The sequence below is a fragment of the Neoarthrinium moseri genome, assembly GCF_022829205.1.
Source record: "Neoarthrinium moseri strain CBS 164.80 chromosome Unknown scaffold23_Wmoseri_CBS_16480, whole genome shotgun sequence".
Lineage (NCBI taxonomy): Eukaryota > Fungi > Ascomycota > Sordariomycetes > Amphisphaeriales > Apiosporaceae > Neoarthrinium > Neoarthrinium moseri.
The window spans coordinates 202,836-227,740 of NW_026055137.1; the positions used below are offsets into that span (position 1 = coordinate 202,836).

General features: G+C 55.7%; 8 protein-coding genes across 8 annotated transcripts; 4 read left to right on the top strand and 4 right to left on the bottom strand.

Moving 5' to 3' along the window:
- Positions 1-6,149: 6,149 nt before the first annotated feature.
- JN550_006559 (uncharacterized protein) lies at positions 6,150-9,002 on the top strand (the record flags this gene model as incomplete). Its single annotated transcript, XM_049318311.1, has 3 exons — positions 6,150-6,315; positions 6,585-8,793; positions 8,864-9,002. 3 exons carry the CDS (start codon positions 6,150-6,152, stop codon positions 9,000-9,002), a joined length of 2,514 nt encoding a protein of 837 aa, XP_049171447.1.
- A 1,779-nt stretch (positions 9,003-10,781) lies between these two features.
- Positions 10,782-12,090, top strand: JN550_006560 (uncharacterized protein; the record flags this gene model as incomplete). The annotated part of the gene is made up of 2 exons (XM_049318312.1): positions 10,782-11,279; positions 11,416-12,090. The coding sequence occupies 2 exons, from the start codon at positions 10,782-10,784 to the stop codon at positions 12,088-12,090; spliced, it is 1,173 nt and encodes a 390-aa protein (XP_049171448.1).
- Positions 12,091-12,845: 755 nt separating this feature from the next.
- On the bottom strand, positions 12,846-14,195 carry JN550_006561 (uncharacterized protein; the record flags this gene model as incomplete). Its single annotated transcript, XM_049318313.1, has 1 exon — positions 12,846-14,195. One exon carries the CDS (start codon positions 14,193-14,195, stop codon positions 12,846-12,848), a length of 1,350 nt encoding a protein of 449 aa, XP_049171449.1.
- Positions 14,196-16,434: 2,239 nt separating this feature from the next.
- JN550_006562 (uncharacterized protein) lies at positions 16,435-17,622 on the bottom strand (the record flags this gene model as incomplete). Its single annotated transcript, XM_049318314.1, has 3 exons — positions 16,435-17,226; positions 17,288-17,419; positions 17,488-17,622. 3 exons carry the CDS (start codon positions 17,620-17,622, stop codon positions 16,435-16,437), a joined length of 1,059 nt encoding a protein of 352 aa, XP_049171450.1.
- Positions 17,623-18,176: 554 nt separating this feature from the next.
- On the top strand, positions 18,177-20,133 carry JN550_006563 (uncharacterized protein; the record flags this gene model as incomplete). Its single annotated transcript, XM_049318315.1, has 2 exons — positions 18,177-19,828; positions 19,926-20,133. The coding sequence occupies 2 exons, from the start codon at positions 18,177-18,179 to the stop codon at positions 20,131-20,133; spliced, it is 1,860 nt and encodes a 619-aa protein (XP_049171451.1).
- Positions 20,134-20,727: 594 nt separating this feature from the next.
- On the top strand, positions 20,728-21,107 carry JN550_006564 (uncharacterized protein; the record flags this gene model as incomplete). Its single annotated transcript, XM_049318316.1, has 2 exons — positions 20,728-20,788; positions 20,887-21,107. The coding sequence occupies 2 exons, from the start codon at positions 20,728-20,730 to the stop codon at positions 21,105-21,107; spliced, it is 282 nt and encodes a 93-aa protein (XP_049171452.1).
- A 1,088-nt stretch (positions 21,108-22,195) lies between these two features.
- On the bottom strand, positions 22,196-23,192 carry JN550_006565 (uncharacterized protein; the record flags this gene model as incomplete). The annotated part of the gene is made up of 3 exons (XM_049318319.1): positions 22,196-22,471; positions 22,532-22,818; positions 22,883-23,192. The coding sequence occupies 3 exons, from the start codon at positions 23,190-23,192 to the stop codon at positions 22,196-22,198; spliced, it is 873 nt and encodes a 290-aa protein (XP_049171453.1).
- Positions 23,193-23,612: 420 nt separating this feature from the next.
- On the bottom strand, positions 23,613-24,572 carry JN550_006566 (uncharacterized protein; the record flags this gene model as incomplete). The annotated part of the gene is made up of 1 exon (XM_049318320.1): positions 23,613-24,572. One exon carries the CDS (start codon positions 24,570-24,572, stop codon positions 23,613-23,615), a length of 960 nt encoding a protein of 319 aa, XP_049171454.1.
- Positions 24,573-24,905: the final 333 nt, after the last annotated feature.

Genomic DNA, 24,905 nt, shown 5'->3' on the forward strand with positions numbered 1-24,905 from the left:
TCCTCTTCTGCGTTACGGTTGGAATGTTCGCATCGCTATACTTGATGAGAGACGAGAATGACACTCTTGACGCCTGGCTACCTGTCTGCTTGCCTGTGACAGTTATTTAGACGGCATGTCTCAACTTCGGTTCTCTTATCTTATATTCACAAAGTTCTATGATAAGGCACTGAAATTTGGTTTCACGAGTCGACTAAGATTAGATCACCCAAAAAATCTGTGGCGATACACTTGCAACAAACTGTTTTGATATCCATTCTCTAAGCTTAGTAACCTGACACAGCCACAGGGGGGACACAACGGACAGATACGTGTGTTGAACAGACCTAATCTCCCTTGTCTCTTGCCGCAATTCATTGTGCCTGCAGCCTCTAATATAAGTACATTAGGATCAAAGTCACAGAAATTATTGAGCTGCCCTTGAGTCATGGGCGCAAGGGGCCGGAGTTTCGCATAGGGCCTGAAAATACCACATAGGTTCGTCAATGGTACGATGATGTGAAGCGACGTCAAGCCACTAGTGTGATTCCGGATGGGTGATCGTCAGGGGATCTAGAGTGCCATCCAGACGGTTGGATCACCAACCAGAGCTGGCGCAGAAGAACTTTTTCACAAATCCCCCTGAGTCCGATAGCAAAGAGTTGCTAATCTTGACGTCAAACTATCGAGCCGCGACTCATACGTAACAATGACAGGCCTGGAGCTTCCAGAACAACACCCCATTCAGACGACCGAGCGCCCGAAAAGTCCCTGGCGATCGGAAATGGAGGACATGATGCCTGTCCAGAATCCTCCCCCCCTAACCATACGGATATTACCTACCGTCATGCGTCTTGGCCCTTGACCACTGTGCCCGTCTCGTCCTAACGCAAAAGCCACGGACTGCTAGACCCCGTTCCTGCACACGTGGGACCCATTTCCGGATGAGTCCCGCGAACCCCAGGCCCTCGTCTGCCTCGTGTCCAGAGGGGTTAGGGGAGCTTTCCTCACACGGTACGGTTGACAATATTTTTTGCGATCGCGAAAGAGGCGGCCTCACGCTTGCAGTTGCTTTGAGTTCGCCAAGCGCCATCGCTGAAGGACAGCACATAGGGTACTCCATTCTGCACGAAAGCGGATTGCTTACGCCGTGCTCAGGGCTTCACCGTCAATTCTCACCGCTATAACCAGTCTCCAGGGCAGCTGAGGGCGCTCACCGCATCGCTGAACCCCCCGGGGGCCCTGGGGAGACGTTGAGAGACGGCAGGGACAAAACAGGCATGCTGGCGTGCGCTCGAGCACTGTGAAGGTCTAGAGCCGAGCCCAGTGGAAAGGAACGTTGATCCTTTCGGCGGGGCGCCAGCCCCTCGAAATGGGTCTGATGGAGACGCGATGGGGGTTTCCACCCAGTGTCCCAGCTCCCAGGGCTGCCGTCACGATGCCGGTACTGGTAAGCTCTGACACAAAACGACTGGCGCAATTCTCCCATCGGTAGACGACGAGACGACCCGCTTGGACAGCTCCTTGGCCAAAGTGGATGACTTCTGAGTTGTCATGCTGCACGGCACTGTGTTGATGCAGTTCGTGACTAGGCGGTGTTGATCACTGGAGTATGGAGGATGGTATGGCTCCTGTCACCTGAGGCCTCGGGCCTACGCTCCTGATAATTAGTACAATTGAGCCCTATGAGGATGTCGCTCCCCAAGGGAAAACACCGTCAACAACTTGGGCGCGGTCGACACTTCCTCGTGCTCAAGCAGTAGAGGTAGCAGATCTGAAGGGCGCACTGTTCGTCCCTGAGACGTACCTAGACGACGGGGGGTTCTAGGGCTGTCATCGTCTCGTCGAAACCTCCAAGGATCACCTTATCGTGATGGTGGAACTTCTAGAAGGCGATTCCACTTAGCATGTGCCTCTAGGAAGCCGGGAGGCCTGTCCCGTCGCTAGTTCGGTATCATCAGCTCTAAAGGACTGGGTCTAACCACCAGTCCCAAACCGAACAGGCGGGTGTCGCAAAACGCAATTTCACCAGCCCAGGAGGGTTCTCATTTAGATCCCATGCCGTTTTATCCCGTACTGTACCAGGTCGCGATGGCACTGACGGCAATAAACCTAGACATTAATTCAAGCGTAAAAATTTTCATGGCCTATCATCCAATGTTCGCAATCTCGACAGTGTGCATGTTTGTCTGGGAGTGACAAGCGTTGATCAGTGCTTGGAGAGGTGTCGTGGCAGGCCCACTGTCAGAAGCAGATCCCGTGATGGCTCCCAAGTCACCAACAGCAACCGACGATAACACTCGAGACACTGAGATGATGTGGTATGCGGGATGCCCAAGACGCCTCTGGAGATGATGCGATGTCAGTTCTAGGCCACTGATGGAGGATTGACGTCTCTTCTGAGTAATCTGCGGGTGGGGCAAGGAGGCTAGCTGAGAGCTATGAGCTGAGCTGAGCTGAGCTGCATCCCCGTTCAGACGGCGAGAGGGGCATCGGGGCTCTAGGCTCTGGATTTTGAGAGCTATGGAGTATACGCACCCCGCAACACATTTTAAGCACACATAAGCGTTGGGGATTGCCATCTGGTGTCGAGTGGGCGGAGAGCCGATTGCCTGGGTGCATAACCTGCGTTGGGGATGGTCCATTGGTCCAGGTGACCGGCCTTAGCTGCCTGGTGGTTCCTAGTGGGCTCAACGTCAAGACGAGGTCACCAGGATATCGTCGCATGATGTTCAGCAACCCCTCATCCGCAGCCAAGGATGGGCGAGTTTCGCGATGCCGCCCCCGCTCACATGCTCAGGGACGAGCCGCCAGTTACCCCTCATCAGAGTCCAAGGCCATCGGTTCGCCCAGCAGGTCTACAGCGTCTCTGGTGAATGGTGCTATCGCAGCCGAAGACGAGGCTTACACAGTACACAGAAAAGAGAGGGCACGCCTGCAAGATGGAGCCAAGGTTCACCAAGGACTCTGGTCCCGACGAACCTTGGCAGAAACCCACTACGGAAGCCCTCGAAACCTTCGATGTGGGGGGAGTCACTGTACCTGAAGTCGAGTGCTATATCGCAAGACGCACGTCAAGCCGTCCAATTCACTGTCAGCAAGGTGCCTGCCTGGGTGTTGCGACTGGCATCCAGTATGTAACTAGGGGATGGTATGCGACTGCGACTTGTTATTGCGACCGCGGTCCACTCATCTTTGCTGGCAAGCACCAGCCTCATTCTGGAGGGCTGCATGTCTCCATTATCTCGCATGAGAGTCGACCCAGTCGGCAATGCAGGTCAAGAAAGCAGACCAGTTCGTCGATCATTGTACAGCAAGTCGTGTCGGCTGACACTATTTCGGGACACATGTCTGCAAATGAGCGAACATCATGCATTCTGAGCCACAGTTGCGCCTGGAAATAGATGAATCGCATGGATGGCATAGTCCGACCCCGAGTACCAGAAGAATTCGGAAATGGACTACTCTGGCCAAATCCGAAGGACTGGATAGCGATGCAGACATAGCCACCCCTCGAGGGTTTGACATTTCTACGTAGGTGAGTTGGTACCTAGATACTTGGTAAGTAGTGGCTGGGGGTAGCCTGTCGTTGCGTTCGCCGGCAATCCTCCTGGGAGACCCCGCTCACTGGCGGGAATACTCGTTCGCCAATCGTGCCAAAACACCAGGACACGAATAGACGTGGCGATGAAGTAGTTGGTTAGCGGACGCGCTCGGATAGTGCAAGCAAACACTAGAGAGAGTGGTATTGCCCCCCTTGGGAAGAGAATTCCAAACGAAATAAGCAAGAGGCCATCATCTCCCCCTACGATGGAAGCTTGTACAGTGCAAATGCAAAGTGACAGACATTTCCGCATGCTATTATCGGAAATAATCAATCAAATCAATCAAAAGGAAGTGGGATGAGGGGCAGGCTGGCAGGCAATCAGGCATGGGACAAGCACGAGCGACAGGGGAAGCAACCGAGCCCGCGCGCCGGAGGGACGGGTTGCTGTTTTAGCGGGAGGACGGCGTCTTTAGTGGTGCCCCGCTTTGGATTCATAGTCTGGCAAGTCTGGGTCTGGGATGGGGTTGACGGAATGGACGGCGACCAGATGACTCCGAGCACACGCGAGGGGAGGTCGAGCTTGCGAGGGGCAGAGAGGGGAAAAAAGTACTGTGTGAGCGCGCCTTCAGTCGCGGGAGGCGAGCATGTTGATACGGTTTGCGACAATGAAAGAATAGATAAGGGACTGAGATTCATCAATGCCCATCTGCGTGGGTTTGAATGGTTGGGGGAGAGTTTCCGCTGCGTGTACTTCGAGAGTTATCCCAGGATCCTAGGACGGACGCGTTGGCGATATGTGAGAGGCTGGGGGCAAGTCCCCGTCGGTCCAGTGTCAGCGGTGGTCGACCTCGGGAGGGCGACCGGTCAAACACGAGCCAGCTGAATTGGGGATGTGGACGTGCTTGACGTGGTGCGATGCCCACCCGGATTGTCGCAACAACAGGCGATTGCAAAAGGCAGCTAGGCCCGAACGGGCTTGTCGCTGCTTTTGCCGGCCTGGCGTTGGCCAGCTCCGGGGAGAGATAGATGGATGGATGGCAAGATGGGGATTGAGATTGTCGAGTGAGGCCCAGCACCAGTGCACCAGTGCATCACACCAAGGTGCTGGGCACTGAAGGCTGGGTGGCCGAAGAGACACGGACTGGGGCACCGGATGTGGTGTCTCGTAGGTGTGTGTGTGTGTGTGTGTGTGTGTGTGTGTGTGTGGTTGTCCTTGTCTCGTCGTGTCGTGCGTGTCGTGGACTGTCCCACTCTAAAGTGGTAGGTGCCTTGGGGTGCGCGATCGAGCTCCAAGCCATGGGATGTCGTCGCTCCTCGTCGTGGCTCGTGGCCCGTGGTCCGTGGCTCGCCCGCTCGCGCTTTTTCTGGCCACTGTCCTCTTGCGTTGCGGGCTCCGGGCTTGGTCGCGCTTCCCGCATTCGCACTGTCGGGTCAACGTGCGGGGGTGTCGTCTGGGTCGTCTTGTCCGTCGAGCCCGTCCAGCCCGTCGGCAGCAAGCGCCGTACAACGCTTGCGCAGCACCCGTTCTCGTCGCCATTAGTGCACACGGCCTGCCGCCGCGGAAATCCGCACGGTGCCCGTTACCTTGTCGACGCACCCCATCCCACCCTGTCCGCCCGCCAAACCCGCCAACACCCCCCGGCCGCATCGGCACCATCGACACCCCACTGGCATCGTGCGCCCATCGAAATCAAGGTTGGTACTGGGTAAGCAGTCCGTCTCGTCCATGCCCGCTCTCCCACGAATGCGCCTCGCACTGTGGGCCGATAGCGTCTTTCTGCCTGGCACCCACAGCACAAGCAAGTGCTGCACACTTCCAATGCTGGGCAGCGCGCTGCACAGCACAGCACAGCACAGAACAGCACACAGCGCCAGCGCCAGCACCACTACCCAGCACCCAAGCACCCAAGCACCCCTCTCCCATCATCCCATCCCCCCCCCCCCCAGTCCCCAGTTGAAGCGCAAGTACGCCCGCGAAGCTTGGGGTGCCCGCCCACCCTCGCTCGCCCTCTGCCACTTTCCCTCCCTCCATCCATTCCGAGTTTTGTCCCTCCTCCATCCTCCCCCTCCTTTTTTTTCTGTTTCCCATTCTTGCTCATCATCCATCGACCCCTCTTCAGCAGCCCTTCATAAGCATTGCGCATCGCATCACTTCGCGCCGCCTCGCAGCAGACGTGCGCACTTCCCGGGTACCTCGTGTAGCGGGAATCATTCACCGGCTTAGGCCCTTCACCCCAACCACATCTCATTCCATGACCCGCATATCGAAACAAATGACCAACCACATCCAGTCCAGTCAAGAAGACACACTTTAAAGCCCACGGGAGCGCGTGTGCGAGCGAGAGGAGCGAGAGAGAGAAAGAGCCGAGCAGAGAATTCACAAGAGACAAACAAGCCAGACGATACTCAACTATCGGTCTGTGAGGAACAGCCGCCCACCATCACCAGAGAGCCATCAGCGTTGTCCTGTCATCCCCCGTTACTGTCGAGTCCAGCCACCCGAGTAGCGCTCACGGAGACATTCCCAAGAACCACCAGTTGAGATCCATCGCCGACTCGCTGCCGTGCGACACCAGCCTCAGACCAGACAGTTCCCCTTCATCACAAACGACGACGCTTCGAGATGCCTGCCGCCAACGTAGCCGTTGTTCCCGCCACGTCGGCTGCATCAACGCCAGCCGCCCGCAAGACCTCGACCTCGGGCTCGCAACCGGAGAGAAAGTACAAATGCCAGTTCTGCGCAAGGGCATTTAGTAGAAGCGAACACCGCAGTAGACACGAGCGATCACGTATGTGGCGCCATCCATTTTCCTTTGGCTACTACCGCCGCCTGCCATAGTGCCTTGGTGTAGTTCTCCAACGGCCAACCCCTCCTGCGTTCCGTCAGACTCGACGCGCGAGCTACCACACGAGTCGTGCCCGTTACCCCTCAACACCAACGGGTCGGCGATCGCGATGCGCAAATCCCCCAAACTCCCCAAGAGCCACCCCTCCCAACTTCCGTCTCGATCACCATCCATCGTATCGTCATCACTGCTAACATTTCTCGTGCTCCCAGACACCAAGGAACGCCCCTTCAAGTGCATGAAGTGCCGCAGTACCTTCGTGCGACGCGACCTGCTTCTACGCCATGATCGAACTGTCCACGCAAAGGATGGCGGCGTCCCTCTCCACAGCGACGGCAAGCGTCGCGCTGGCCCCAAGGCTCCTCGCCCCGTCGGCGGTCCGTCCAAGTCGTCCATCGCCCTTGACAACGCCACCATTGAGCAGATCGAGGCCAGCAGTGATGGCAACTTCGATGTCGAGACCGCTGCCATGCTGATCACCGACCTGCACCACAAGACGGCCGCTGCCATGCGCAATGGAAGCCTGTACGATGGGAGCTCGGCCATGGCTGGCATCGCCTACACCCAGAACGACACCCCCATGATGGAGCCCGCCGTTCCATATGTGCCCGAGGTCCTCCCTCCGCAGAACGTCCAGTGGGATGCCTTCCTCAACCACGCCGTCTCGGAGGCCAAGGCCCATTCCACCACCTCCAATGGCTCCTTCGACCAGCAGTCCTTTGCTTCTGTGAGTACCGCCTACGCCCAGGTCAAACCCAGTCCTCGGTTGCCACCCATCTCCTCAGTCCGTCAGACTTGCAACGATCTCGTGCCCGCCCTGCAGTCCATGATCGACTCGCTGCCCCCTGCATCCGCTGGTTCCTCCTCGCGTGTCCCCTCCTCTGCCACCGCCTCCACCGCTCCCACGTCGCCCCTCCTGACCCGAAGCGTGTATTCCTTTGCTGACCCGCCCAAGTCCCCGGCCGGGTTCAAGGCTCCCCAGGTGCTCAGCGATGATGAGCGGAACATGATACTGGACAATATCCGGGTCCACGACGGCGAGCGCGCCATTCCCGAAGGCTTCCGGGTTCCCAACCTGGCCTCCCTGAATCGGTACCTCGCAACCTACTTCGGCCTGTTCCACCATCATTTGCCGTTCTTGCATCCCGCCTCCTTCAGGCCGACCGAGGTTTCCCCAGCACTGTTGCTTGCCGTGCTCTCCATTGGTGCTCTCTACGCCTTTGATCAAGACCAGGCGTACATGCTGCACATCGGATCCAAGGTGCTGGTCAACCAGTTTCTGCAGAACAAGGAGAACTTCAGCTCCCGCAAGTGTCCCTTGTGGACGATGCAGGGCTCTTTGCTCAACATGATCTTCGCCAGCTGGAGTGGCGACCCGAAGGGTCTGGAGTGGGCTTGCTCCATCAAGAGTCTGCTCGCCAACATGGTCGCCGGCAACCGCTACGAACTGAAGCTGCGGCACGAGGCGCGCGCCGGTGTTCTACCTACGCGCGCAGAATGGGTCGAGGATGAGGGCTGCCGCCGAACCTACTACGCAGTCTACATCTTCTTCGGCCTGCTCACTCTCACCTACAACCACACCCCGGCCATCAGCTTCAACGAGTTCGAGGACTTGCAACTGCCCTCAGCCGAAGGTCTCTGGAACTCAAAGGCGACCGATGAGGAGGCGTGGCAAGAACAGCTCAAGGCGTCTTGCGTCGTCACCTTCATGGACGCCCACGACAACCTCTTCCAGGGCGAGCAGTTGAAGTACAGCGCTTTTGCGACGCGTGTTATGATCAACGCCTTGTTCCTGGAGGTTTGGTATCACAAGCGCAGCCCCGAGGCTCTGCAGGATGTTGTGACCGAGTACAAGCTCAGGCTTGCTCTCGAGACCTGGGAGAAGTCCCTGGATCTCTGCGAGCCCGAAGCCGACACGGTCCCTCTCAGTGCTCCCCACAAAGGTCACCCTCTGATTTTCAACGCGAGAGCCATGTTCCGCAATGCGCGGGCACGTCTCGAGGTTGATCTGAAGACGGTTCAAGAGGCACTTCGTTATCACGATCCCTACGAGGTTGCCGCTGCCATGTCGGGCGCACGTGACAGAGTCCGGCGTTCCAGTGAGATGATCAAGGTCATCCAGGAGTGCTACAACTGCATCGAGACTGCTGTTCGTCAGGGTGTTCGATGGGTTGCTCGCACGTCGCCGACCAACTGGAGCATTGAGCATCCCTTGTGTGGCATGGATCTGATGATCATTCTGACGTTGTGGCTATACCGTCTGGAACATGACGAGGAAGCCGCTTCGGAGGAGGAGGCAGCCATGTACACCAAGATCCGCTCGCTCTTCGAGAACGAGTCGGAGCATACTTCGACGACGCAGCTGAGCTCAGTCGTTGCGAACCTCTGGGGTTCAATGTTATCCGAGGTCGTCGTGTGGGGGTAAGTCTTTTTCTCCCGGCTGTTCTTGTTCTATAAAAACCCTAGACCGCAGACTAACTGTTTCCTCCAGAATCACCAGGCTCATGGGAGAGTCCTTCCACCTCCACGGCCAAGCACTCATCGGCTATGTCGACGACGTCGAGGCGTCTTCCAACGTCTCGACCCCGTCGATGATCTCGCAAGGGGCCGATGAGGATAGCGTGTACTAAAACCTATTTCTTCACGAGTAACGATTTCCTTTTGTCTCGTTTTCCTACAGGGTGATGGTGGATTTCTTTGGCATATACCTCGAGAGTTGTTGCTTTCTCCTCGTTTCAGGACGGTCAGGCGTGATGGGGTTGATCAGGAGTTTCGTTTTCGTTGCAATTTTCTTTTTGCATCGCGTCTGCATTTGAGGGCACTGGTAATCAGGGGGCTATTGGTCGGAAACTAAGGGCTCTGTGATCTGGTGGAGGGGAGAACCACCCAGCGCCGTATGCGCACTTAATGTGTGAAGCAAATGGTGGCTGGTCCATTCCGGAATCTTTTTTCCCCCTCTGTTCTTACTAGCCACGCCGCACTTTATCGTGTTTAATCCGCGTCATGATTTCCCTCTCCTTTCCCTTTCGCGTCGTCCTTTCAGATACCTTGTTCAAGTTACCACATCACCCGTTTCCTTGACTCAGTTTTTCCTTGCTTCCCTTTCGGTTGCCAGGCTTGGTCACTTCTCTCTAATGCGATAGACGGCAAGGGGGGAACATTGGAATGGACACGAGCGTGGCAGGCAGGAGGCAAGGGCGCGCGCATCAGATTGATTCATCTCTTACGTCTGGTGGAATTTGGGACCTTTCCGACTGTATAGATACTCAGCGCGTCTTTAAATGCATCACTTCTCTCCGAATTTGGATTTATACGCAATCGTGACTCGAGACTTTTCCGTGAAGTAGCAGCGCTGCTCAACTGTATAATATCAAACACAACGCAGTTCACCCAGAAAAAAAAAATCAAATCAGATAGTTGCAGCCGAGCTTGAAGTGACCCTGGGATTGTCAAGCCCTGAATCACAAGTTTATAGCTCGAGAGTCTATAGGGAGCTGGTATGTTTGCTCACTAGGTAGGACCTACACTTTAGTTGGGCAACCAGGGTCCAACCTTGTCCGTGCGAAACTGGCCAAACGCTCGGCTCTTCCACCGCGCTGAGCCAAGGAAGTCCAGGCCCAAAACCATACCACGACGCCGTCCATGGCCGTGTCCCTGGTTCCCGGTGTGTTGCTGCAGATCTGCGCATTACGGGTTCGGGCGTTTGACATTTAGTGTCAACGCCCGCCGTCCGGGGTCAAGAGAGCAGTCTAAACCGCAACAAAACCCCCCGCATACTTTATCAGCCTTCACCAAAATAGAGCGATGCCACACCTGAGACTATGGCCTCCACTACTTGTGCTCTGTTAAGCTTATCTCTGCACACGATTGTATAGGAACGGCGCCCACACCGGTCTGGCAGAGATCAGATGATGGCTCCCGACGGGTGCCCGCAGTATCCGTTCAAGATGATTGCGTTCCCCCACTCCCTCGGAATATGAAGTGAGGGAACGTCTCTGCCACTACCTCTGTGCGCTGCATGCTCTCCTGCATCTCGAAGACTGCGACTCGCGCGTGGTTACTCTGATGATACCGCGTCCCTGGTCCGTCCTATCTTCTGCGGGTCCAACGGTAACCCAAGCCTCCTTGCATACCACCTTGGCGCCCTCTGCCCCCTTGCCTTCGTTGGTTGTAGGCAAATCCATCGAGCCCATTGGCGTCGCACCCCGTGGTACGTCGTAATTAGGTATCAACATTTTCCTCCATCAGCTGCGGTCACCGTCCGCCACCGAAGAATAACGACGGCTGCCACTCGTTTGCAAGACATTCTCACATTCGTTCTACTGATGTAGGTAATTGTGGTGGATTACCTCAACTCTCTCGATCAAAGGACGTTTTCGTATCAGTTATCACTTACACACGCCCCCAGAATGAGAGCCCCGTCTCGCCGGGGGTTGCTCCTCGCAGTCCTCGGGCTTACATTCATTGATCCTAGCGCCGCGAATTGCGAGTGCGGCTACTCAGTGACCACGGGCGGCAACGACGAGGACGCCAGCACGCAGCTCTTTACCGACCTGCTCGAGTCGGACTTTGTGCACGTCGATTTTGTCGGCGCCGACTCGCAGGGCCGGAAGGGGTGGGCGGCGCAGGAGTATAATAAAAGCGGCACGGACGCGCGCGGGCCCTACGGCGAGGCCTTCGTCTTGGAAAATGTGAAGGGGAGCCTGCTGGCGGATGCCGGAGCCTGGACGGGCAACGGGTCGGGGGGCGGAGACGCCGGCCTGCAGCTCACGGTCGGGAGCGAGGTCATGGACGGCATGGTGCTGAGCGCCGAGGCGGCGACGACGGGCTTGGACTACTTGTACGGAAGCTACCGGGTAGGAATGAAAGTCACAGATGTGCCGGGGACTTGTAGTGCTTTCTTCTGGGTGAGTTGTGAAACGGAATCGAAATGGTCTCCCTCGACTTATACCTCTCCTTCCTGTCCACCGAAGGGGAAAAGGGGGGAAGGTCTTGCAAGGGGGGGTTCCAGAATGACGAGGACTAACAGACCTTATCAAACAGTACTTCAACGACACGCAGGAAGTCAACATCGAGTTCCTCTCGGCCGACTTCGACGCCGACACCAGCACGTACCCGGTCAACCTGGGGCTGCAGACGCCCGAGTCCCGGGCCTCGGGCTATAACGCCTCGCAGGCGGGCACCTTTGCGACGCACAACCTGCCGTTCGACCCCTCGGCCGACTTCCACGAGTACCGCTTCGACCTGCTGGCCGACCGCGTGCTGTTCTACGCCGACGGCGCCCTGCTGGCGACCATGGCGAACAACAGAAGCAGCAGCAGCAGCAGCACGGACGGCGGTGCCGTGGTCGTGCCCTCGGAGCCGGGCAACCTGCTGCTGAGCCACTGGAGCAACGGCGACCCGGACCGGAGCCGCGGGCCGCCGCCCGCCGACGCGACCACGGCCGTCCGCTACGTCAAGGCCTACTACAACTCGACGGCGGCGGGCCGGCGCGCGGACCTGGCGGCGCGCTGCGCGGACCCCACGGGCCCGGCCGCCGTCTGCGCCGTCCCCGAGGGCGACGCGACCTTCTTCTTCGCGTACCAGGCCAACATGACGGTCAACCAGACGACGTACGCGGCGGGGGACAGCGCGGCGGGGAGGACCGAGGCGCCGGCGTCGGCGGCGGTGGCGCTGCTGGGTACCCTGGCGGTCGTCATGTGGGCTTGTCTGTCTTAAGAGAGAGAAAACGAGGCTTGTGTGGGTTCTGCATGCATTTGCTGCTGGAGTTCAGGGGCGCGAGGGCGCGGTAGGTATACACTTGTACCCTGGCGTTGAGCCGATGTAACTTTGGTTTGGAAGCGAGGGTACCGGGATGGTTGTAATACATGTTGCGAATTACGAGATACTTGCAGAGTCTCAAGTGTGTATAACTAAGATAGAAGTCACTTGGTTTATGTGATGCCGACCTAGGTACATCGGTGCAGTGTCCGAATGGTTTGATGCAGGTGATGTAGGCGTCTACGCAATTGTGTTGTGTTAATTTTCCCCCAGGATTTCTTAACGATGTACGTCTGCAGCGGTTATATGATCCACCAATATTCGCTTCTTACCCGGTTCGGACCCTCGATGATGATTCCCGATACGGAAATCCTACGCTGGCCGTAGGTATGTGGTTACACGGGCATCTCCACACACTTATACAGTTGATTGCTGACATTAGAGAAAAGTCAAGCCACACAATGAGTAAGCTGCATAGTATAGTCTATTAACAATACGCTACTTGACCAACGAGTGCTTCCTGACTGGATATCCCGAAAATGAATGCAGAATACAAGAGAGACTATAAATAAGTACCCTAAATTGATGCAATAAATATCCCAAGCTCATCACCCTACGAGGGGCGGCCATGAATCCTCCAAACGCCACATGTCCAGGAGAAGAACAACAGAGGTATCCGGGCAAAACCTATAACATCGTCGTCGGTATCCTCACTACTTGGCCTTCGCCAGTCTCTTCTTCAAAACCGAAGGCCACTTCTTCAGACTAGAGAGGGCCGACGTCTTCTTTGTTTGGGGTGGCGCCGCCGCCGCCGCCGTCCCGTTGGTCGGAGCTGCCTCAGGGGCGGCAGCAGCATCGGCCGCCGGCTTCTCCTCCCTGATGACCTTCTGTTCGGGTACGGCGGCCGCGTTCACCGCAGCGGATGACCCGGCCACGCCGCCAAGAGTCACCGTGAGCAGGGCGGGGGCGCCGTCGAAGACGCTGCCGGACACGTCGCCGCCGCTTGAGGGGCCGACGTCGTCGTAGGGGAAGGCGTAGCCGCGCAGGTCGGCGTTGGCCGCGTGGCAGATGCGCGAGTAGTGGTTGGTGACGGCGTTCTTGTAGTAGTTGGCGACCTGCTCGCCCTCGGGCTGCTGCGTGTTGATCAGCAGCGTGGAGCGGTTGAAGGCGGCGGCCAGGCGGGCGCCGATGGCGCCCATCTCGGCGGCGGTGCCGCTCGGGTAGCTGCCGAAGGGCCCCGTGCTGCACGAGAAGATGTCGGCGGCCGAGGGCTGCGCGAAGGAGCCGACGCCGTCGAACGTCAGGCTCCCGTTGACGACCCGGCCCGTCACGTTGCCCCACTGCGCCTGCGTGTTGATGGTCAGGGGCTCCGACGAGTACTTCTGCCACACGGCGTCGACGTAGGACTGGTAGTACCCGCTGAACAGGCTGTTGTTCATGACGTGGCCGCTGTTGGGGCTCAGCGCGCGCAGGTTCGACCCGTTCGGGGCCTTGATGATCAGGTTGCTCCAGCCGGCGTGGTCGCTGTTGTCTTGCTGTATCAAGTTGTTGCAGACGGTGTCCAGGCCTCCGGACACCAGTCCCTTGACCGACTGCACAGCGCCGCTCTCATTCTGCAGGTCAAGAGCGATGGGCAAGCTGACAAAGTCGACGTAGCTGATGTTGACAAAGAGCTGGGCCTGGTTGAATGTGAACTCGCAAAAGCCCCAGAAGAGGTTGTAGTTCGGGTCACTGGGGTTGGTGACACTGGGCTCAACGATGGCCGGCCCCGGGTTCACGAGGAACGTCAGTTTGCCGTCTAGCACAAACCAGATCCGACCTCCGGCAATCTGAGGGATCGTAATAGTCCTAGTCGATCCCGGGGCGCCCAGGGAGATGGCGACATCTGCGGAGAGCGCTTGTAGTGGCTGCGAAGGGGATGTCGGGCGATACACGGTGGCGCCATCGGACTGGATGAGTATAGGGACATTATTATTGTTGATGTCTAGGCCGGTGATATAGGCGTAGGCATTCGACGAGCTCGTGTTGTTCTTGAGTGCTATCTGCACCGTTGAATTCGTCATGGTGATGGACTTTTTGGCAATTTGTAGATGTAGGGTGTGGCAGAATACGTTTTCTACTGTGTGAAGAGGTGGGTATATGTGATGCGTGGAAGAAGGACGGTAGGAACTTCTCGAAGCTTTTAATTTATTTGACACTTCAAAGTGAGACCCAGAACTGATATCAGAAGCAATATGATCAGAAACATTACAATTAGCAACAGGGAACCGTTGGGGGAAGTTGGGGCGAAGTGACGGCGGCTTGTGACCCTACGAGGTCATCTCCATGAACGCCAAAGGCTGAAATGGGACGTCTTTTATGACAGCGGTACGTAAGCGGGCAGGAGATGGCCGAAGATGATTGCTCCCTCGCATGTCAACCTAGTGGTCCCTGACCTACCTGAGCTATGAAGCGTGATGAGAGAAAAGGACCGTTACCAGGACGATGACTGGCCCGAGATGGCCGAACAGAGTTTTGGGGAGCATTCCTGGGCGGAATGCGTGAATGCTGAGATCATAGCCGGTGGATCCTGGAACACGCACCACGCATGCGTCTAGTTGTGTCCTGCTTTAGCACTTGTCCATGCTGCCTCGATGCCAAGATGGGCGGGAAAAAGCAGGTATACCCCTGGCCGCATGGCGAATTGGAGGCCTGGCACATCTGCAAAACCGGGAAACCATCCACGGTCCGTGGGCGCCGTGGCCAGGAACAGGACATGTGGCGGCAATAAACTAAGATGAAATGAGGCCTTCGTAGATTCATGCCCTCTGCGTCCCATTAATTCCACGAAAGCGCGATAGGTTGGCAGCTGAGCCGAGAGGGTGGGCAAACCATAGGCGATGACGTCTCCCAGCACGCTCCAAAAAGCATTAATTGGGTTTAGACGTCACAGCATAGCTGTGCCAAAGTGGGTAGTGCGGAGCCGCTACGCAGCACCCGGCGGGCGCCAGGCGTGCATCAGCTAACCACCTCCATGGGCCTATTGACGGCCTGAAGCTGGCTAGGGCATGACCACCATCGCAAAACACGTGCTGAGATGTCTCGGAAGTCTGGCAGGAGAAAACGAACGATAGGCGAGTGACAGGTCTGGTTTTCCAAGTCGGGCAAAATTCACGCTCGTAGTTGTATACTGGCCCGTGGCTCTTGGGAGGTAACAATGCACTTGTGACACTGCTGCTTCAGTCGCCGTAGAACTTGCGTAACGAATAGTTCATTGGGACAGCTCCTTCTTAGTCTCCGTATACTATAGCCATTAGGAGCCCGGCATATAACGAGACAAAGCCCCAAACATGTCGACTTCCCAACTCTTGCGAGCCTTGGTTCTCCATTTTCGTGTCTGTTTCTTCAGTCTTGAGCGCCGTCTATCCACTGGAGTTACCCGGGCTCGGTGGCCGCGGCCCGTGGGGTAGGCATCTCCGTCCAATACTTAGCTTTGAAGCTACTCCACGATGATCGGCTCACCTGCATGGTCTCCAACTGCATTCAAGGCTCCCTGCGGGCGGCCCTTCTCCAAAGGGATGAGTGCTCGGCAGGTGAGCTCCCCCAATAAGGGAGGTGGAGGGGTCTTTGGGGCGCCTTTTCTGTTGGCTGCTCGGCCCAATCCGTCCACGTCAAAACCCAACATTACCAATGCCAGCTAAACGGGTCCGTCAGGTGCTCCTCTGCGGTAGCATTGGACCTAGCCCCTTGGGTGTGCCGGGCGAGAGCCTCACTGGCCGGCTGCAGAACGCGCGTGGTGCAACGCGGTTTACGTCGCCGAGTGCAATCCGGGGCCCGGTGTACTGTCTCGCCCGAAACCTGGGGAGGTCACGCGTGTTTCGTCATCTAGCCACACGACTTTCCACAGACGATTGATGCAGACTAGCCATGATCGCCAACTCGGTGGCCTACTGTTTCCAGCGACTTCTGCGCACGTATTGGCCAAGCGTCGTCACGCTGTGAAAGCCGGAGCCCTGGTCAGGTGAGTGTGGAATGAGAAGCAAGCGAAATCACATGCAATCGGCCTCTTATACCCCAGTAGGCAAATTAAATACACGAGTATGGACATGAGCAGGACTCTCGGGAGGCGGCTGCCCTGTGCAAAGCTGCATATTACTGGAGTTGACCCTGAGACACCTCGGCTGAGCTATTCACCCGTGGCTTGACCCAGGTTGTGCAGAACAAGTTCACTTTTCATGAGCGAATTGGTCTTTGCGTAACGCAATGGGAATGCTATTCGTCGAGGTTACTTCCAAAGCACGTCGCAGAGTCGCATCCATATGCCTAGTTGCCCTTCTTCCGGTAATGGACAGGATGGCCGTTCTTCTTGCCGAACTTCCTGATCTTTCCAAATATGTCGGTCAGGGCAAAGAAGAAGACGACCTGCACGATGCATGACATGATGGTGTCAATGAACCAGTTCTCTCTCGGCGAGCCGCCCACGGCGAGCCACCTTAATACATGGCCCAAGAAGGCGACTGTGATGCTGTAACGGCCCTGCTCTAGTCCCCGGATTGCTTTGGCTGCCACCTCGTCCGGGGTTTGGACTGGGTCGCCGTCCTCGATGATACGTGTGATCTCGGGTTTGGTCATGTTCTCACGGTCGAAACCCGGGCTCGATATGCTCCCAGGGTAGACCACGTGTACCTTGACCTTCTGCGGGTATAGCTGCAGCTCCTGCACGAGAGTGTCGGCGAGGGATCGCAGGGCGGCCTTGGCAGGGTTGTATGGCCCGTATCCAACGACGGGGAAGTAGGCGAGGACGGACGAGGTAAAGACCAGGTGCTTGGGCTCGGGAACCACGGGGACGTCGGGCCTCGTCCATACACGTAGTATAGCATGCGCCATCTCAGCGCTTCCCCAAAAGTTGATGTCCATCTGATCCCTGGTGAGAGCCAGAGGAGCCTCGACCCAGAAGTCTGGGGTGGATTTCCCAGCAATGCACCAGACGATATCCAGGGGCTGGTTGTTATTCGCAGCTACGGCTTTGGCGACGAGTTCGGGGGCGTAGTCGGGCTTCGACACGTCAGCCGTGATGATGTGGAAGTGTTGCGTCTGGGGGTTCTTGGCAGCGGCCTGTCCAGCTCGATCAGTATCATGTCCTTCACACAGGGGGGCTGAGCAGTAGCAGCCATACTTGAGCTTGTTGGAGGGACTCTTGCAGTTTGTCGGCATTTCGCGAGACTAATATGAGATTGGCACCCTTGGCTGCGAGCAGACGGGCTGCACTTCTGCCCATGCCTTCCGAGGCTCCGGTGATCAGGATGGTCTAGTTGGGAGATATACCCCGTAAGCTACAATGGTCTGTGACAGAGAGAGCGGATTCCTGCTACGGACCTTGCCATCGACCGGCATCTGGTTCTTGCTGGCGAAGACTCCCATGGCGACGGCGGCTAGTATTGCGCTGATACCTGCTGTGACGAACCAGAAGACAGGCAGAGAGCTTGAATCCATCCAGTCGAGGAGAGGCATGGATGGGAAGAGTCAGCGCCGGAGACGTTGTCGGATATGGCGGCTGTTGTCGTGGCACAATAAAGAGCAGAGCGAGGGATTCTAGCCGGAGATTGCAGCGATGCGCCTTCGCCCTTGCGTACCGTATCGTGGTCACCAACACTCTCCGCGAAACGCGACCCTTAGGTCAGCACGAGCAAAAAGCCAATCAATTATAACGACCCCTGGAAGAGATGGAAAGCGAAAGCTTTGGGTAGCTCGTGCAGCTGCCCACTTGCCCACCAACCAACCTGGAACCTGGAGCCCACTGTCCAGTAGAGCCCGCCGTTGCTCATTGGGTCCTGCTGCCCCCACTGTACCCGCTCTAGCCGCCTGAGGCTTAGCTGGGAAGATGGGGCGTCCCATGGTGCCGGCGGGGTGCTGATAAGAATCCGATAAGCCGGCGTGCAGAAAAAAAGTTCAGTGAAGGCGCTCGACGGGACGGAACCGATGTCAAACATCGGCCTCGCAGGCAAGCCACAAACCACACCCTCGTTTCACGCGCCAGATCAGTCAGTCCAACGACACAGCGCAACATGGGCAAGAAGAGGAAGGCTACCAGCGGCGCCGCCCAGCCCAAAGGGCCGCGCGAGTTCGACCCCAAGGAGTCCAGGCTCGGCCCCATCACAACCTACAGGGACGTCGCCGATTCCGAGGACGAGTACTGGATGAACCAGGAGGACCAGGACCAGGACCAGATCATGTTCAACGACGCCCCCAAGTCCAAGAAGCAGAAGCGCCTCGAGCAGGAGGAGCAGTTCCTCGAGGACTCGGAAGAGGAGGTCTTCGACTACGACGACGGCGGCTCCGATGACGACGAGGACGAGCTGGAAGAGCTGGCCCGCAAGACCAAGAAGGCCACCAAGAAGAGAGCTGCCGATGCGGGATCCGACGCCGGCGAGGACGAGGAGGAGGCCGACTCCGGCTGGTGGGGCTCCTCCAAGAAGGAGTACTACAATGCCGACGAGATCCAGACCGAGGCCGATGCCCTGGAGGAAGAGCAGGAGGCCCGCCGCATCCAGAAGAAGCGGCTCGAGAAGATGAAGGACGAGGACTTCATCTTCAACGAGGACGAGTGGCTTGCCGACAAGCCCGAGGACGACGACAACGACGTCGTCACCGAGGTACTGAAGGATGTCGAGGTCACTGATGACATGACCCCCGTCGAAAGGCTGCGTCTCCTGCAGTCTCGCTATCCCGAGTTGGAATATCTTGCCGAGGAGCTGCTCGAGCTGCAACCTCTGCTTGTCACCCTGCAGACCGAGGCCGAAGGCCAGCCCAGAAAATCTGTCGCCGTCGTCAAGTACCGGGTCCTCGGGTCCTATGTAGCAACGCTGGCTATGTACTTTGCCACTCTGACGTCCCCGGCCCGGGACTCGGATGGTCCCGCCAAGGCCTTGGACCCGGCGGAACTGCGAGACCACGAGGTCATGAGCACACTGCTCGAGTGCAGAGAAGCATGGCAGCGTGTCAAGGATCTGAAACCCTCGAAATCTGCCAAGGCTGCCGCAAGCATCCCATCTCCGCCAGAAGAAGTCTCGCCATCTGCTGAAGATTCCACCGCGGCCCTCACCAACTCTGATAAGAAGGGCAAGAACGCTCCCGTGTCAAGAAAGAAGGCGAAGAAGGCAGAACGCCAAGCGAAGGAGCTTGAGGACTCGCTTGCGGACCTGTCTGCCCTCATCACCACCACCAAGTCGAAGAAGAAGGCCCAGGCCGGCAAGATTCAAGACGACAACTCCGACTTCGGTGAAGAAGAAACCATTGATTCGAGAGCCGCTGCAGAGAAGGCAGCGCGCAAGAAGAGTCTGCGCTTCTACACCTCCCAGATCGTTCAGAAAGCAAACAAGCGTGCTGGAGCTGGAAGGGATGCTGGTGGTGACGTGGATATTCCGTACCGCGAAAGACTTCGGGATCGTCAGGCCCGCCTCAACGCCGAGGCAGAGAAGCGTGGAAAGAAGGACTCGAAGCATGGCGCCGATCTTGGTGATGATAGCGACGAAGGAGAGACCCAAGCCGCTCACACCCTTCGTGATCAAGAGGACGAGTACTATGACTTCGTGGCGGCACGCACCCAGAAGAAGAAGTCAGACAAGGCCGCCAGGGCCGAGGCGTTGGCCGCAGCCACGGCGGCGGATCGCGTCGTCGAACAAGAAGTAATCGGCGAAGATGGCAAGCGAAAGATCACGTACGTAACACTCCGCTCCCTTGCCCCCGCTCATGCTACCGAGTTGGCTCTCCGGTCCGGGCTTTCTTGTGCTCGAGCACATGCTAATATGTCACAGATATGCCATCGAAAAGAACAAGGGTCTAGCACCCAAGAGGAAGAAGGAAGTACGAAACCCGCGTACGAAGAAGCGCATGCAATACAAGGAGAAGCAGAAGAAGCTCGCCTCCATGAAGGCCACGTACAAGGGCGGCGAAGGCAAGGGTGGTTACAAGGGAGAGCTGACGGGTATCAAGCCCGGCCTGATCAAGAGTACAAAGTTGTAGTAGTAGCCTGGAGGCTGCCACTTGAGTTGAATATAATGACTAAATTCGGAATTGGTATTACTTTGAAACGCCCATACTCATGGACCAAGAGGCGTGGTAGTGTTCCAACACGATTCGTTCACTCACAAAAAGTAGTCTGGTACAGCTACACGAGTCCATATAGACCTAATGTCTCGAACCTCTGGAACAAACTACCCTGTCCCTGACTCCGTGGATTATTAAAGCTCATCAGATTTATCCGGATCTGTTCATGGATAGGCGAGGATATCCCCAACATGATGTCACATCGACGGGAAGTTCCCTGCGAACGCAATTAGACTTTGGCGGTACAATGCTGGCAGTCTGCATGCGACTTAGCATGTCTTAATTCGTACCAGCCCGGCCGGGTCTAAAGTCTGGGAAATCTCGATGTGCTTGCAGGAAGGGGCGAAAATCGGACGGTGGTCCTGGGTAAGGCGGTGTATATATATATGCATCCTAGGCAACACCAGCCCCTCAGAAATTATGTATAGACAATGACCCCAAGGAAAACGCTACCATCTCACTATCACTGTATCATCAAATTCTGGTCAAGTCACAATATACACAGGCATAATGGCCCCAACAAACCCCGTCATCGAGGAAGCGGCCCGGAGCAAGATCGTGCTAGAAGGCTGTAAGCTACATCCTTACTCCCCGTCGCAGTAGCTCCCCTATCACGTTCCCCTTATACCTCGTAAAGGAAATGCTGATACGAACGTTCCACCCGCACAGCTCCAGATGCCCCGGGATCGACGCTGGACCCTAGCAAAAACACGGCCGCCTCCATCGATCCCATGCCCAAGGGCGAGAACGAGCGCACGTACACCAAGAAGGCGGGCCTGGAGCAGCCGGGCGAGTCGGCCGGTTCGGAGCAACGGCACCGGAACGTCGGTGGTAGGAAGGCGCAGGAGGAGAGGGTTCAGAGAAATCTCAACGAGTATGATCAGCAGTAGCGGTGGGATTAGCACACCTCACCTCACATGATGCGGGTAGGAGGGAACCAACCATATTGCGTTAAGGAGGACGGTGGACTCAGTAAATAGTACAGACGTAGATTGCTGTGTTAAAAGAGAATGTGCAAGCAGATTTAAAAATGTCAAATAATTCCTTGGGATCCACGGTGAGCAATTTCAAGCACGGAAGAGGGTTATCTAGAAAGAGCTTCTCTCTATTAAGAATTACTGCCGTCTACCCCCCACCCCAGAAGAGCATCATTAAGACTTGTTTACTCAACTACGGTGAGGTAATGAAAGGCCAAGACAAGGTACCTACTTTTCACTCAAGTCGTGGCATGTTCGTACTGCGGGTCTGATGGGTTAGAAAACTCGCTGGTGGATGGGGACATTCGTAGGAAAACACAGGAGATTGAGGCAGTTGACTTGTCGAGGAAAACACCATGAACTTTGATTGTACAAAGAATTCGATGCTAGCTATGCCCTCTCTTTTCTACACACTACATTTTATTCTCCAACGCAGTCCCATTCCTCCTTTCTCTTATCATGAGAACTAGAACGGGAGCTTGTACCAGAGTTTGAGCTAGAAGGTGAGCTGGCCCTAGATGCGTGACCTGAGCCTTGAGTATTTCCTTGCCTAGGCTGTCCCTCTGCCCTTTCTCGCTTGTTACTCATCAACTTGATGCCGGTCTCCATGGCCCCTGTGCCTTTATAAGTATCCTGTGCTACTGACTCTTAGTTTCGACGGAAGAGATACATTTGCTGATGGACGGAAGCCTACCAATATCGGGCTTGCGAGTTGGTTTGGTGGTCATGTTGACAGTAGAGGATAGGCTGTGATGCCGTGAACAGAAAAGATTCGATTGGGAAAGTTTCCTCCACATATATACTGTTCATCTTTTTAGGACCACGTATTCGAGCTCTCGTCAAGCGGTGTAGCGACTGTGAATCACCTTTATTCACGCCCTTCGCATTGAATGTCAAGGTCTACTGGTTATTTTGACTTATCCATACTACTGACACACTCCCAAAGCTGGCGACGGGTTAGTTGACCTTCCTTGACTGCATATGACTCTGGACGAGACGACTTACGCTGCAGTTGCGGCGACTACCTCAATGCGACGCGATTTGCTCAAAATACTCATCGCGAGACAGAATAGGATGGTGAAAACGCAAACAAGCACCACCTTGAGATCCATATCCTGGACCTTGTAAAGGATTACTATTGATGATAGAGGCAAGACTGCAGCGAACAAGGCGCCGACAACGTGGTTCACAGCCCGTATGTGGTGACTGGAGTAATTGCAGATACCGAGACTTTCATCGTCGCCTGTACCACTCTCAAGGTCTTGCGGTATTGGTTTCTTCCGAGTGTCATGAGTCGCACGTAGCAAGGCGGGAAAGAGAAGGGACAAGAAACTTACCTTACTCCTCTTGCGTATTAGATGAAAAAATTCGAAAAATGGATGGACTATCCATCTGGAGAGAGCATCATTGTCTTCTTCCATAGCGTCTAATAAGACCAGATCCTTGGACCATCGCTTTTGGTATACCTCTGGTCCGTTGATGCCTGCGAGATCGAGTGACTGAAACTTGCCAAGCCCATCGTTTGTCAATGACGACGACCCGAGTATACCAAATACATTCCGTCTCTGGTTTTCAGTCGGGGAAGGGAGCTTGAGGACTTCGGAATACTGAAGTAGCGCCGAATCTGGCAAAAGGGTGAGTGGTCAGGGTTCAAGTTACCAGGCGGCATGAAATGGGGAACCACTCACGATATTGCTCTAGTCTCTCTCGAATATCCAAGGCTATCTGCCATTGTTTGCTTCCCTTATTCAGATCCGGAGACTTGAGAAGGAACCAGTTCCAGTCACAGTCCACTCTTTCGGTCTGACCGGAGGCCAGGTCTTTGCCTCGCTCGTACATGAAGTCATCTTCAAGATGACATAGCTCGGCTTGCAGATACAGGATATTAAGGATCGCAAGGTGAGTGAACTTCCGTGCTATACCGTCTTGCGTAATCGACCAGAGTTTGGCCAAGAATGGGTAACCCTTGAGTCGGTTTGACGTTTTCTGTTCGCTCATTGTGCCCAAGTCCGGAGTCAGTTATGGAAAACGAGGATGAACAAGATGGCAACTCATAAAAAGTTATTCTGTATTAATAAGTGCGAGTGTTGGGCTTTCCGACAGCAAGGGTTCGAGGCTCTACAAGTCCGCCTCGGAATTCCTTGTCATCCGACTTCCTTCAGGCTGCTACGAATCGAAGGGCACATGGTTGGTGACACATGGCTATGATGATGCGAACACGTACAAACTGGGCTCGGAGTCGAGCAATGGTTCGTAGATATTTCATCATGTACTCTACTCAACGTGACACTGCATCCGACAGCAAACATTCCACTTCAATCACAAATGAGAAGTCACTTCCTGTCCGACTTTGTCATGTAAACTTGAGCGTGTAGAGATTATACAAATACAAGCTAGCATCCGTTCTGTTGATAACTTCTACTTTTGTTTCTCACGTTCCTCTGAAGCTCTCTTCTTATCCTCGAAAGTTTTAATGAGAAGTCGCAGTGCAAGAGAATGTGGTAAGGACTCAATGAAGCCTATCTGCAAGGCATGCGGCCAGAAGGGGGCGCACTCGGTCCATCCACGGCTCACAGCTCTGGGTGCTCGGTTGAGCATCATGCCAGCGTACTCCCTAGCTGTCGGCGTTCCGGGCGTCAAGCCAATGGTGTTTGCTTGAGTCTTCACGTCCCCGGGGATGATGGCAAGTACATCTATAGGCACCCGAGCTGCAGCCATCTCGCGGGATAACGCTGTGCTGAAAGAGATTATGAACCCTTTGCAGGCCGAATAAGGCACAATGCCCGGAATACCCATCCTTGCAGCCGAACTTACGTTCAATACCAATGATGGGCCATTCCTTGCCAGCTGTGGAAGAAGACTGCGCGTCACGTGGGACATGAAGCACGCGTTGATACTGAGTGACCGGTCCAACTCCTCCGCCGAGAAGTCCATCAGGTTCCGAATCTGCGGTGGCTTCATCGGAAATCCACCAACATTATTGACAAGTATAGTAAGGGGGAGATCAGATATCGTGCCCAGTGATTTCTTGATATCGTCAGGAGTAGCTGATGTGGCATCCAAAACGAGGGTCCTGACTTCCGTTCCAGCATTCTCCGCTTGGATGAGCGACTGGGCCTCAAGTAGCTCAGCCTCCAGGTGCCCCAATAGAACAACATTGAAACCACGCCCAGCGAGTTCCTGGGCCGTCCCAAACCCTATACCGGCAGATGAGCCGGTGACTAGAGCCCACGGCTTTCTCTTTGGTTGTCTCCAGCGGTCAAGTGTTTGGCTTGGAAGAAGGTAGAACGTCAGGTGATTGTATAGTCGGTAACCGGCATACGCCGTGGTCAGGCCGCCCACGTATTGGAACAATTTAAGCAGCCTGAGCGAGGACATATTGGTTGAATTGTATTCAGACGATTCTTCACCGAGAAGCTTATGAAAGATGTTGATTGTTAAAAATGTTCAAAGGATTCAGATGGTGGGACTAGTGGATGCGAGACGTTCCCACCCCCGCCTTTCGAGTTCGCATAACGGGATGTAACATGAATACGAAGGACTCGCCACAAGCGATTGCTTATATCCCAGTGCGTTCACGACAGTTCTCCGAATGCGATAGTGAGGAACGAGAACTTGGATGTTTGGTCACTTGTCACGAACACATATTTGGAAGGGCCGCCACTTGTACACACAACTGCCGTTCATTTCAATGGGGGTTCCCGAGTATAT